Source organism: Nicotiana tomentosiformis, chromosome 6 (genome assembly GCF_000390325.3).
Source record: "Nicotiana tomentosiformis chromosome 6, ASM39032v3, whole genome shotgun sequence".
NCBI lineage: Eukaryota > Viridiplantae > Streptophyta > Magnoliopsida > Solanales > Solanaceae > Nicotiana > Nicotiana tomentosiformis.
In genome coordinates this window covers 53,302,309-53,316,364 of record NC_090817.1, presented here as the reverse complement: position 1 = coordinate 53,316,364, position 14,056 = coordinate 53,302,309, and the positions used below count along the sequence as shown (strand labels likewise).

At 38.3% G+C, this 14,056-nt stretch overlaps 2 protein-coding genes across 2 annotated transcripts in view; one reads left to right on the top strand and one right to left on the bottom strand.

The window, feature by feature from the left end:
* The window catches only part of LOC104091254 (phospholipid scramblase family protein C343.06c), a 30,646-nt gene extending 26,415 nt beyond the window's left edge, over positions 1-4,231 (top strand). Inside the window, exons 9-12 of the mRNA XM_009596540.4 lie at positions 1,149-1,269; positions 2,741-2,812; positions 3,342-3,448; positions 3,597-4,231. Of these exons, the coding sequence (XP_009594835.1) occupies positions 1,149-1,269; positions 2,741-2,812; positions 3,342-3,448; positions 3,597-3,627 (331 nt within the window). The 3' untranslated portion in view covers positions 3,628-4,231. The remainder of the gene's footprint in view (positions 1-1,148; positions 1,270-2,740; positions 2,813-3,341; positions 3,449-3,596) is intronic.
* A 5,603-nt stretch (positions 4,232-9,834) lies between these two features.
* On the bottom strand, positions 9,835-10,416 carry LOC138894005 (uncharacterized). Its single transcript, XM_070178678.1, has one exon. The coding sequence runs from the start codon at positions 10,414-10,416 to the stop codon at positions 9,835-9,837; it is 582 nt and encodes a 193-aa protein (XP_070034779.1).
* Positions 10,417-14,056: the final 3,640 nt, after the last annotated feature.

Below are 14,056 nucleotides of genomic sequence, written 5' to 3'. Positions count from 1 at the left end.
CCATATTGACAGCTAGATTAGCGATATAGGAATGTTATCTGCCTGAATCTGCAAATGTCACTTCAGATTCAGATATTGCAGGTATTAGAATTTGAATCAGAAGATCTGCCAGTATATGTGATGAAATTAGTCATCATTAAGAGATATAAGCTTCCTTTATGATTTTGAGCCCTTTTTCGGGGTTGGATCATAAACTACTGAACCTGACCAGGCCATCGGAGAACCTTCAGTTACATTTACCAAATCATTCTTATCAACTCATAATAGATAACCATTCTTTACTTTGTTTTGGCGATTTTTGTGAAGTGGCAAGTCTAAGTTTACATTAGATCCAATATTAGGAGTTTGCTTTTTACAATCTTGTTAGAGATTTTTGTGTCAGTAGAAATACACTCCTTGTATTGGAGAACCTAAACTATTGTTTACATCTTTTTCTTACTATGCCATCTAAATCATCGATGACTCCAGGGCTATATTGTGAGTTGAGGGGCCAAGGCTCCGACAGGACCTGGAGCCCGAATAAATCTTCCGATAAGGAGTTTGAAGGGCCCGGAAGAGGAAGTTCTTGCATTCCCTCCACTCAAAACCAAAACAAAAGAGAAAAGATAAAAAATTGTGGATATGATTCCACCTTCTAGTATTTATTGAATATGGGGGTTTATTTGGATTCCACCTGTGCTTCTAATTTACTTTTAATTTTTCTTTCTTTATTTTGAACTGTTAATTTCTTTCTTTATTTTGAACTCTTAAATTTCTTCCCTTTGTTTTCTTTCTCTGTTGTGTTCATCTAACTTTTTAGTTCTTCTCTATGTTGAACTTGTGTTTCGAAATTTTGTTTAGTAATAAGCTAGAGTAACTATGCAGTCTTTTATTTATTCCAAGTCTCTAATTGCTTTTGTTGCCTCAATTTCATTTACATTATTAACTTATTCTAAGTTTAAAATTAATAATTTATTTTAATAACTTAAATTTCAGAATAGGAAAATTAAAAAGTAGAAAATAAAAAGAAATTATGCGGGGCGGGTTGAAGATGTACAAAAATGCTATGCAGGGAGGGGTGGGTTGAAATTTTGTGGGTTAAGCCTCAACTTGCCCCGCCCCGCCCCACTGCCACCCCTAACTAAGAACATGTCTATCACATGTTGTAGGAATAAGCAGTTCGCTGTTGTTGAAAATCCTGGCTTCTGGAATTGGACATTTACTTTGAAGGACATCGATGGGAAGGTGCTGGCTCAGATAGATCGTGATTGGAGGGGTTTTGGTTTTGAGGTGATTCTTTATTTTCGAGCTTTTAATGATATTTATCTGAGGATGCATGAATCAGAATGGTTCTACATACCAGGGAAAGCACTTTATGTCTTTGTCATGAAGTTGAATGTTTCTACTTTCTAGGCTAAACTTTTTATTGTCTTCTTTGGTCTAAGGTACTTCCCAGTCAAAATTCTGCAATTTATAGCTGTTTATTATGTCTCATTTTCCCTCACATTGTGGTATGATAATTATAATGGGAAAAAGTACATTTACCCCCCCCCCCCCCGAACTAAAGTCGAATATTCAATTACACGCTTAACCTTTACGGGTCCTATTACCCTCCTGAACTATTTCAAAGTGAAATTAATTCACCCTTGACTGATGAGGTGGTACAGAGTTTGTGCTCACTCTCTTGGAGGTGTGAGGCCAAAATGAGTTAAAAGCTGATTAATATGTACACGTGTCATTTTTTAATTGGCCACTTTATATTTAGTTACATCAAAATAACTATTACTAAAACTGAAACTGATGTATCTTTTTTTCCTTTCTTTTTTTTTTCTTTTTTGAAATATAATCAAAATTTCTATTTTTCTTTCTTTTACCTTAAACTAGTACTTAATATTTTCCCTTTCATCTATCATCTCAAACTTCCCTCTTTCACCAGATCGGCCGACTACCCCACATTAAATGGTGAATCACTGTCGGCTTATGATCAATATTCTGAAAAAAATTCCAATTGCTTAAAGAAATACTTTTGCCTTTTTTGGCCTAGTACATGTTTTCTGATGAATTCAAGTGTACAGCATTCATTCGATCCGGTAAAATGAGACTAAATGGCAAAATTGCAGACCATCTTGACATGAAAGTAAAGAAGAATAGTTTGCAATTTCTGAAACTAATCGAAAATTGGATAATACTGTTGAACCTCCATCGTCGTCCTTCCACTGTAAAACCCAAGAAACCCATCCCAATTCCAGACAGGAAAGAGAGAAGATGGGTGTGAAAGAAAGAAAGAAAATGAAAAAATAAACAAAAAGGAATGTAAAAAGAAAAAAAAGGAAAAGAATGAGAAAGAAAAATGAAAAAAATTATAAAATATACACCAGAGCGTGTATCTTGTACCAGAAATCTGGATGTTCAGTATCAGGGTGATATTAATTCCATTTTTAAATAGTTCGGCGGGGGGGGGGGGGGGGGGTAATATACCCCCACAAAGATTGTGTGTGTAGTTGGAAATCAGACTTTAGTTCGGGGGGTACTTATGCCTTTTCCATATGTGTCTCTTCTGCTGCATAATCAGATTTCAGTTCATCATTTCAGTTGATAACTGAAGAAAATAGAATGTCCTATAGATTTGAACGACATGCAAAGCTTTATGGTGGACCTGAAAACATTTTTGTGAACTGTTTTGGGCCTGTTGGAATACTTACTACCTCAGCTTCCATTATTTTTTATGACGAAGAATTAATGTTTGTTGTTTGTATGACAGATTTTCACTGATGCTGGCCAGTATGTGATTCGGTTCGGGAATGCATATACTAGTATTTGTCCTGTTACAGGGGTAAAGCACTTCTACTAAATTTAAAACCTTCACTTATTTTTTCCAGTTACTCATAAGCGGAGAAAACACCTGTACTAAAATCTTAAACCTTCACTTATTTTTCCAATTATTAATAAGCATTCCCCCCCCCAACCAAAATAAAAATAAAAATAAAAACCAAAAGAAAATAAAAATAAAGAGCAAAAAAGAAAGAGAGGAAAAACTCCCTATTTTCATGTGGTTAGATTGTGTGAGGCGCTAGAAAGTATATTGGCCTTTCATGCTGTGGTATATTGTAGTGTCCGAATTCAACTATCAAACAATCTTTTGTAGACTAGTTTACCAAAAGAATAGTCGACGGTGAATCCGTCGCGGGAAGAGCTGAAAATTGTTATTAACTTGTGTCAAATAGTTTATTGGTTGCTGTGTTATGTGAATGTGTGTTGAGATCATCTTGAGCGAGCTAGAAATGCAAGGTGGCATATATTGTGACAAGTGGCTGGTGTTTATCAGTTGTTTTGAAATGATTCCTTTTTCTTTATTAATGTAGATTCAAGAGTTGGAAGTAGCTCGCCCATTAATCCTATCAGAAAGAGCAGTAGCTGTTGCGCTTGCTATATCTCTGGATAATGATTATTTTTCAAGACATGGAGGCTGGTGAGTAATTTGGTAATCGATATTTATCCTGTGTTTGCATAACTAATGAACTGTTTACCCATTACGAGGAAAGCTGCACATATGCTGGCACAGTATTGCTTTTTGAGAACTGACTGCTAACTTCAAGTCAAATTTGATTTATTCTCAGGGGAATACCATTTGTTGTAGTTAGTGAATGAGATTAAATATGTAAACTTAACTAGAAGATGTATAGAGCACCAAAGTGGGAGTAATCAAGACCGTGTTTTCTCAAGATCTCTACAGTATTCTTCATTATGTTTTAGATCATCCTACTGGTCAAAGCGATCATCATCCTCATGAAAAAGATCATCCTGCTGTAAGAAAATGCTGTTCGGTCAGGTACTCACTGGTTCCTCTTTCAAGTATTAGTCTCTGCTGTTTGTTGGTCTTCTAGGTTTTGCTACACAGCTTGTTGTGATGATGATGATGTTCGGAGAAGTCTTCGCGCTGGAGTAAGCTCCCTCCATCTTAATGTTTTTGATGGGGCTCGTTACGTGATACCAATGCATTTTAGCTAAAAACTTTGACTTGCTGTTTATGCCCTTGAACTTGTTGTGCTTTCTCTACTGACAATCGACACACGAAATGTTCTGTCAATGTCAATTTGATAGGTATATCGGCTGAGAATTTTAGCGTTCCTGGACTACTTGGAATCATACATTTTAAAGTATTATCATAGGTTCAATTATCAATTATGTACTTTACTGTAACACTGTAAAATTACCAATGCACAATTGTCTTACCAGATGTTAATTTTTGATTTGTTCGGTAATTAACCAACAAGATATATACCTATTGCTTACTCCGTCACTGTAATCAGGAAATATCGTAATGACATTTTACCTGTTGTAATCATTGGGTAGACATATTCAGGCTTGTCTTGGGGGCGGCATCTACTTGTGCAATCCCAGTCTCCTCCGTGATGTAATTAGTGTTTCAATAGGTGGATGATTCGGGTTAAGTCCTCCTACCTTTTGCTGGCCTTACATATTCATTGGTCATTCTGTTTGTCCCATATTTATTGCCATCTCGGTTGTTCTCGAAAAGGTTCTTATGTCTTACTCTGGGTGCACGAATGACAAGTGCAAACGTCACACATCCATCACTTGCCTATAGTTTAGGTGGTACTAACAGGATGTCGCTAAGGTAAGGAATCTCGTGTAGCAGCATGTTGCACTGATGATTTGAACCTTGTTCATATTTTAGTAGGTAAATGCCCCATGAAGGAATTATGTATGGCCGCCAAGAGTTGGATGTCATGGTCCATTATCAACTACAACTGGCTTCATAGCTGCACTCACAACGAGAAAGCAGTGGCATCGACTCTTGTTCTTCCAAGGAAAGAGTATAACATACACTGGGTGTGTATAGATGAGTGCCCACTTGCTGGGAGAAAGTTATTCACTCCATTCTATCCCTTCTCCTGTATGAATCAACATCGTTCCATTTCCCAATATGTCCACCCAAGGAAATATGTCAAACTTAAATACCAAAATTAGTGGAATCCTCTTTGTTAGGTTCAAAAGTTTCCTAAAAGAGTTAATTCTACAAATCATGCATCGAGCGTAGCTGATATGCAATTGCATCTAGTTGATTGGAAGGGCAAAGGTTACTATATCAGATGGTCAAGGCATTCTGGGACGGGCAAAATTACGACGAGTCGTCTTTATTTCTTTTGCTGTTATGTTAAAAGTGAAAAATGGTCATTGCAGGTGTCATTTTCGTAGTAGAGAGGGCTTGTCATCAAATGTTTGAGAAGCTACACTTATTTTCTAAACCTTTTGTAAGGTGGCGTATGAGGGAATCCTAAAGTACGTTCCAAATTTCACTTGTATGGAGGCTTTATTTTCAGTCAATTTTTTTTTGTAGTTCCGAAACTACAAGATACGGCTTCCGAAACTCAGCTAACATGGCCCCCCACCCTCCCCCAAAAGAAATCTATATATTTATATCTATCTATGTATACAATATTAATATTAAAAGTATTAAAAGTGAGAAGCCTTAAAGCTAAAATTAAATTACAAAAAACCCATAACATTTAAATAACTATTTTACCATCAATTTAATTCCCACAAGATTTATTAATTAATCTATTTTTGATAACCCAAAGGTCACTTCTTAAATTTTAAGAGATGCATCTTTCCCTCTTCTTTTTCTAACCTCTCGTGACTTCCCTCCCTCCGGTCTATAATAAGTGATTTTTTGGCTTTTTTATTTTAGTCCAAAATAAGTCTTCTTTTATATAATCAAGAAGGAATTAACTTTATTTTTTCAAAATTTGCCATTATTTACACATTCCAATGTGTCAAGTTAACCATATGCAAATTTTAATTAAGGTTAATTTAGTCAAAGTATCTTTTTTCTTTATGAGTTAGTATTTTCTTAAGGGGTGTGCCAAAAATAAAAAAGTTACTTATTATGGACCGAAGGGAGTATAATAAAACTGATCTCATCATATTAAACTACAGACTGATATCCTCCTCTTTATCATCTTTGTCCGTTCTATGAGGTTACATAGTCATTGATTTCTTTATTATCCACGGATAATTATTTGTGAGAATTTCAGCGAAGTTAAAAGTTAACATTAATATTCTTTTAAATAACTTAAATATTTTATTTTAAAAAGGGGAGCTCGGTGCACGAGGTATCCCGCATTCACGCAGGATCTGAGGAAGGGCCACACCACAAGGGGTGTCATATAGCAGCCTAACCTGATGCAATCATCAATGGTTGATTCCACGGTTCGAATTCGTGACCTATAGGTCACACGGAGACAACTTTACAATTTACTTCAAAGCTCTCCTTCTAACTTAAATACTTTACCGTTGCTCTAACTTTTTTTAATAGGTCATGGGTTCGAGCCATGGAATCAGCCACTGATGTTTGCATCAGGGTAGACTGCTTACATCACATTCCTTGGGATGCGGCCCTTCCCCCTCACCCTGCTTGAATAAGGTAAGCTTTGAAGCCGTAGCTTGCTGGTTTTTCCATCATCCAATCCACAACAAATCGAATGAAACCTGGCGAAAAAGAAGTGAACACTTTGCTGAGGAACGAAGCTTCGTGTTTGTTTTTCTTCAAACCCCCAATCCGCTCTCGCTCGCCGCTACTAACGGGTCGAATCGGAACCAACACCACTGCATTGCGCTCGAACAGTTGAGCGGCCGCCGGCCAGCAACTTCCGTGCACAGATATAGATTCATTCTTCGTACCTGGTCCAGCCTCACAACCCTTCGCGGGTTGGTAAGAAGTCAGTCTTGTTTGGTAAGACGGAATTGGACAAAGAAAAGAGAGTGCTATTTAAGTTATTTAAAAGGATATTTATGTTAACTTTTAACTTCGATGAAATTCTCATAAATGATTATCCATAGATAATGAAGAAATCGATGACTATGTAACCTCATAGAACGAACAAAGATGATAAAGAAGAGGATATCAGTCTCTAGTTTAATGTGACTACCCCTTTGCTAAACAGATCCATATATCTAAACTTGAGGAAGCCATCTCTTGTATTTTTGGAACTATAAAAAAAATGACTGAAAATAAAGCATCCATACAAGTGAATTTTGGAACGTACTTTAGGATTCCCTCATACGCCACGTGACAAAAGGTTTAAAAAATAAATGTAGCTTCTAAGTATCTTTCCTAACTTTGTGTGGGGATTACCCTTTAGGATTGGTTTAATTGCATTACATGTACTATGTGAAAAGATATGTACACGAGTTAACGAGTGTGTATACAAGCTTATGTGTGGTAATTGATCGGATTCGAATCTTAGACTATCAATATGCCATGAATTGAAGTTGTTATATGAAGCACATTTCATTGTTGGTTTACTTTCAGCACTCTTGTGTTATTGTTGAAACTCTTGTATATATTATTTTTGAGCCGTGAGCTATGTATTGTTGAGGCATTGGTATTATTGTTTGAGCAGTGTTGTGGCATATGGGCATGTGGTGTGCGGTTGATTATTGTGTTGTGATTGCGATGCACATGCAACGACATAAGATTGGTGTGTATATTGATACGCATGTGGCAAGATAAGGGCTTATGCGTGTGTTGCTAATGAGGGGATATACTTCATTTTGATGCACACACGGCGAGATAAGAGGGCTAAAGCACGTGAAGCTATTTCGGAAAAAAATATTTTAATATGTGAAGCTCACGTGACCGCATAAAGATGATTTGTGAATTGTGACTTGTGATTTGTAATTATGACGTGTGGTACCTCGGGGTGATTCTTGTTGTTATTTTTGTGATTGGTATGACCTGATGAGTTGAACTTTTCATTGTTTTTCTTAATTGACTTCACTTTGTTTATTGCTTGCTTTAGTTAATTTGTCGTGTTGTTACATGTTTACCCTATGTTGCCATTTATTGATTTTGCATTCCGTTGTTAGCTATATATTGATATTCTGCACAAGTTTTAAATCTAGTAAGTGTCTTGACTTGAACCTCGTCACTACTCCACTGAAGTTGATTACGATACTTACTGGGTATTATTTGTGGTATACTCATACTATGCTTCTGCACATTTTTGTGTAGATCCAGGCACCTCTGAGCGAGCTGGTCGTTAGGGAGCTGACTATTAGAGTTGTTGTGGAGATTTGAAGGTATACCTGTATGCCCGCTCGCAGGTCTTGGAGTCCCCTTCTATTATCCTTTTGCTACTGTTTACTTTATTTCCAGACAATATTGTATTTATAGATTCCTAGTGTACCCTCGTAGAGCTTATGACTTTGTACTACCGATCTTGGGGATATATGACTTTTGTATTCCGCTATTGGTTTTGTTATGGCATTTTTTCAGCTTTATTTTAATAGTTAAATGGTTTAAATCAGTTAATCTCATTATGTGTTAGGCTTACCTAGTCTTAGAGATTAGGTGCCATCACGATCCTCAAGGTGGAATTTTGGGGTCGTGACATTTTTAGTTATCTCCAATTTAAATTTTTTCACATGTCGTAGACCGCCCATAGACTTCCGACTTAACGCATCAGCCACATCATTTGCCTTTCCGGGGTGGTATAGAATATCAACATCATAATGCTTTAATAGTTCAAGCTACCTCTGCTGCCTCGGATTCAATTCTTTTTGCTTGAATATGTATAGCAAGCTCTTGTGATCTGTAAATATGTCTATATGTACTCCATACAGATAATGGCGCCATGTCTTTAGAGCGAAAATAACAGCTGCTAACTCCAAGTCACGAGTCGGGTAATTTTGTTCATGCTTTCTTAGTTGTCTCGAAGCATACAAATCTACCGTGCTGCATCAAAACACTACCCAATCCCACTCTAGAAGCATCACAATATATAACATAACCCTCTGATCCTTCAGGAAGGGCTAAAACTGTGCTGAGGTTATCCTATTCTTTAACTCTTGTTAGCTCTTTTTACATGTATCGATCCACTGAAATTTAGCTGCATTTTGCATCAACTTCCTCAATAGAGCAGCAATGTATAAGAAATTCTCCACAAACCTTTGGTAGTAACCAGCTAAGCTCAAGAAACTACGTACCTCTATAGAGTTGTGGGCCTTGGCCAATTCTTTACCGCTTCGATCTTTTGATTATCGACCTTAATGCCCTCATCCGAGACAACATGCCAAAGAAAAGTCACCGAGTTCAACCAGAACTCGCAATTAGAGAACTTTTCATACAATTTACGATACCAGATTGTGCGTAAAACCGTTTGCAAATGCTCTGCATGCTCTGCTTTTGATCGAAAATACACCAAAATATCATCTATGAATACGATCACAAAGATATCCAAAAATGGTTCGAACACGCGATTCATCAGATCCATAAAAGTCGTTGGTGCATTAGTTAGGCCATAAGATACAACAAGGAACTCGTAATGGCGTGTTTTCGAAACATCTTCTTCCTTGACTCTTAATTGATGATATCCAGATCTGAGGTTAATTTTTGAGAAATACTTGGCACCTTGCAATTGGTCAAACAATTCGTCAATCCTTGGAAGCGGATACTTGTTCTTAATGGTTGCCTTGTTTAGCTGTCGATAATCAATACACATCCTCAATGAACCATCCTTCTTACAAAAAACAATATCGGGGCACCCCACGGGGAAGTGCTGGGTCGGATGAAGCCCGTATTTAGAAGACCCTTTAGCTGAACTATCAGTTCCTTCAACTCAGCAGGAGCCATCTTATACGGAGGAATAGATATCGGTTGCGTATCGGAAATCACATCGATAACAAATTCGATTTCCCTCTCGGGAGGAATACCCGGGAGCTCATCAAGAAATATGTCGGGAAATGCATTAACAACCGGGACTGACCGGAGGGTTGGATGCTTTGCCTTCGCATTTTGCACCCGCACTAGATGACACATACATCCTTTCGAGGTCATCTTTCGAGCCTTAAGGCAAGAAATATAGTTTCCCTTAGGTATTGCAATGTCACCCTTCCATTCAACAACGGACTCTCCTGGAAATTAAAGCGAACAACATTCTTCAAACAATCCACATTAGTATAACAAGAAGCCAGCCAGTACATTCCCATAATAACATCAAATTCCACCATCTCTAATTCATTCAAATCGGATAAGGTATGGTGATCATAAATCATCATATCACAACCTTGATACACCCGCCTAACTATCACTGACTCACCTATGGGCATAGACACTTCATATAACTGACGTAACAATTTAGGTTCTTTATCACATTTACCAGCAACAAATGGGGTAATATACGACAAAGTAGAACCTGGATCTATCAAAGCATACACATTAATGGAGAATACGAATAGTATACATATAACCACATCCGGTGATGACTCTATATTGTGTTGTCCTGACAATGCGTAGATGCGGTTCTGTTGTCCACTCGAGCTAGATGCTGCAGTTCTACCTCTACCTCTCTCAATCGATGGTTGCATGCCTTGCTGTAACGACCCGACCGGCCGTTTTAAGTATTTTAACCCCATTTTTCCTGTTTGATGCTTTGCATATGTGTAATTGTGGTTATGTGACTTGTCGGGGTAGTTAGTTTGGTTTCGGGGAAGTTTTAGAGTAAATTGGGACACTTAGTCCCTAGGTTGCATGCTTAAGTTATGAGAATTGACTAGAGTTTGTGTAAGGCCCTGTAAAAGTTCGCCAAGGATTTAAGGTTTTATGGTGCTGAGGTAGGCTAATGTGTTTGGAAGGTTGTAGAATACATTGCGGAGTTGGTGGAAAATTTGCAGAATATGGCATTTTTGCGGTCCATTATGCGGTCGCAGATCTATTTCGCTGACCGCAGAACCATCGCGGATTGAACTAGGAGAAACTTGATTTTGAGGGCCATTTCATGGTGCAATGTGCACCCGCAGATTCGTTTCATGGATCGCATGCCAGTCACATAATCTGCATGGGAAAATTTGGAAGGAGATTCTACGGTCCAGTGTGCGACCGCAAAATTAATACGCGGACTACAGAATCGGTCGCAGTCTTGATCAGGCCGACCCATATTTTTGGAAACTATTTTGCGGTGCAGTTCGCGGACCGCACAACCTTTCTGTGGCACATTCTGCGATTGCAAATTTGGTTCGGAGGGTCATTTTTGAGAATTTTCTAACCCAACCCTATTTTAATAAAAGGTATCATGGGTCATTTTGGAAGGCATAAGCGGATATTTTTAGAGTGAGGGGAGTAACTTAGTGAGAGAGGGAGGGAGAAGCTCCAACATTCCTACCCTTCAAACTCTTGCTCAAATCTTGGGGATTCAAGAAGGAAAACTCTTAAGTCTTCTACTAAAGAGGTAAGACCTTACCCCTAGCTCACGTGCAATGTCCTATCATGCATTTATGAGTAAGATTTTATTCTTTTGGGATTTATGGGATGGTGATCGAAAGCCTAAGCCCTCTATTTCGAATTTGGGGTGTGTGAGAGGAATGTGAGATGTGGTTCTTGATTTGGGGGTGTGTCGTTGGGTATGCATGTATCGATGAAGGTGATATGGGGGTGGTTGAACACTCAGGGGTGGATTGTTGTTTGAAATTGGTTGTGGGGTGAAGAAACTCCATTATAGAACCTTGTAGTCAAATTTGCACCCTTAGTGTTTGATGAAATGCCAATAATGGCTAAGTCTATGAATGCCTCCCTAATGATTGTCCAATTTGGTTATGTTTCTATAGATTGAAGGTTCTAAGTGTCAGGCCCCGAACCTAGGAGCGAGACAAGCACCCGGTGCCTCACCTAACCTGGCGTACCAAATTGCGACTAAGGGACTCTGAACACATAATGTCATACTTTGGCCATGGGGCCACCTTGCAAGACAATTTGCGAAGCAAAATATAAAATTGAATGGAAACTAGCGCTAACTAAACATCAATATAAAGCTAGGCTGAAAAGGGCGTCATAGCTACTACAGCTGACAAACCACCAAATTATACATACCAGGCCTACAAACCCAACATACTGCACTAACCAATAGGATATGTCTACAAGGCTCTACTGATAGATGTACTATGATCGGAACAGGGCCCCGACCTACCCATAACATATATACAGATATACATAAGATGTACACAAAAACTCTAGACCTGGCAACTCCGAAAGACGTGGAGCTTACCGATCAGGCTGAACTCGAGAAACACCTACTGAGGAGGTCTACCCGTCTGTCTGTCTGAACCTGCATGCATGAAATGCAGCACCCCCAGAAAAGGGACGTCAGTACGAAATAATGTACCGAGTATGTAAGGCAATAAAATAACTAAAAGCTGAAACTGAACTGATAATATGATAACTGAAATTAACTGGGAGTCAAAGATGGTCTGGAGATATACTTACCTGCTGATACTGACTCAACTCTCTCAATATATTAAGTAAAATAAATGGCCGGCCCTATAAGGCTCGGTGCGTGTAAATGCTCGGCCGTAGTAAGCTCGCTCATAGGCGCTCGGCCATACTGGGCTCTGTATCTCGGCCATCCTGGGCTCGCTCATAGGTGCTCGGCCACAGTAGGCTCGGTATATATAACTTACCATCTGATCAGAGGTTGCCCAATAGGGGCCTGCCCACCGATTATAGCTCGATGGTGGTGAAAATAGTGTAATACTGTATATATATATAGACCCTCTGCTCTCTTGACTGAATAAAGACAAAACTAAACTGAATATGAAGTCCCGATAAGGAATAATATTGTAACTTATGAGACTAGAATAATGTGAATGAATTCATGAATACGAACTTCTCTTTATGTCTCATTATTAACACATGTAGCTACGAGATCATGCCAAAATGAAGGAAGGGCTTAGCCTTAACATACCTTATCACAATCTTTCCAATCACCAAGTTGAACTCACCTCTTCGCACCTTAATCTACAAGAATGATAATAATACTATCTTTAAGTTACGAAAGGTACAACTATGGCACAACGAACGACAAACTTATTTTGTATTAAAACGGGCAGCATCTCCCCTATAATCCTTACTTCCTCCAAATTCAAGATAACACCAACAATACAAGAACAGAACAATAACAACATATATACACCATTTTTCAGCCCTATATACGCCATCAAATACTACAAAACAGCCCAACACACCCCAATCTCTTCATACACAAAACGACCACCGTAGTAGTGCCAAACGACCCGGAAATGTTATGACGAATGACCAGACAACCACCCTACATTTATATGGTGTTTCTACACCCCCTTCCTCCTCCAAAACTCCACAAAACAGTAGTAAAACACGCAGCCCAACAGCAACAAAAAACAGTCCACAAAACAGTCCGCTACAAGTGAATAACTCGAACTCACGGCTTCCGATCACCGTCCCGTGAGTTCTTACAAGTATAGAACGACTTGCCATGAATTTATAGAAGAACAAATGGATGAAAGAAAAGGCTTCTTTGGACGACCCGAAATGGTCCATTTTTGGGCTTTCATTTAAGCAAGTAGGTGACACACCTACTTGTCACCTAGCAGCTTGCGCAGTATCGCAAAAATGCCCATATCTCTCTACTCCGATGTCGTATTGACAAAAGGTTTAATGCGTTGGAAAATAGACTCATAGATCTTTAATTTGGAGAAAATTGCAGTTACATTTGACCCAAAGTTTCAGTAAAACTTATGAATGTAACTTGTGATGACTCTCATCGACTTTTGTTCCACAACTCGCTTGACTTAAAAACATAACACACGGATGTCATACGACTAATATAAATTATAACATAATCTCTTTATCATGTTAATCACCCTAGTCTCACCCCAAAGGTACATGTTATAACATTCCCAACTTGTCGACTTTCGACGAAACATTATTTTATTCAATTGCTTTAGCTTCTGAACTGTCCAACCCTCTTTGTACTTGTTGTTCATGATCTTCAATATTTGTAACCTCATAGGTAACATGATTAACTTACCTTATATACTTTTAAATATTATCTCATTTTTGGTCCTACATTAGTTTGCTTATGACGCATTTTTACGTACAGAAATATAGGGTGTAACATCACTCCCCCCTTGGGAACATTCGTCCTCGAATGTTTACTCTTAGAGACTTTGGAAAATTTTGCCAAAGTATCCTTCGTACACTAGGTTAAAACCAACCTGCACGTAGCTTGAAAACATACTATGCATG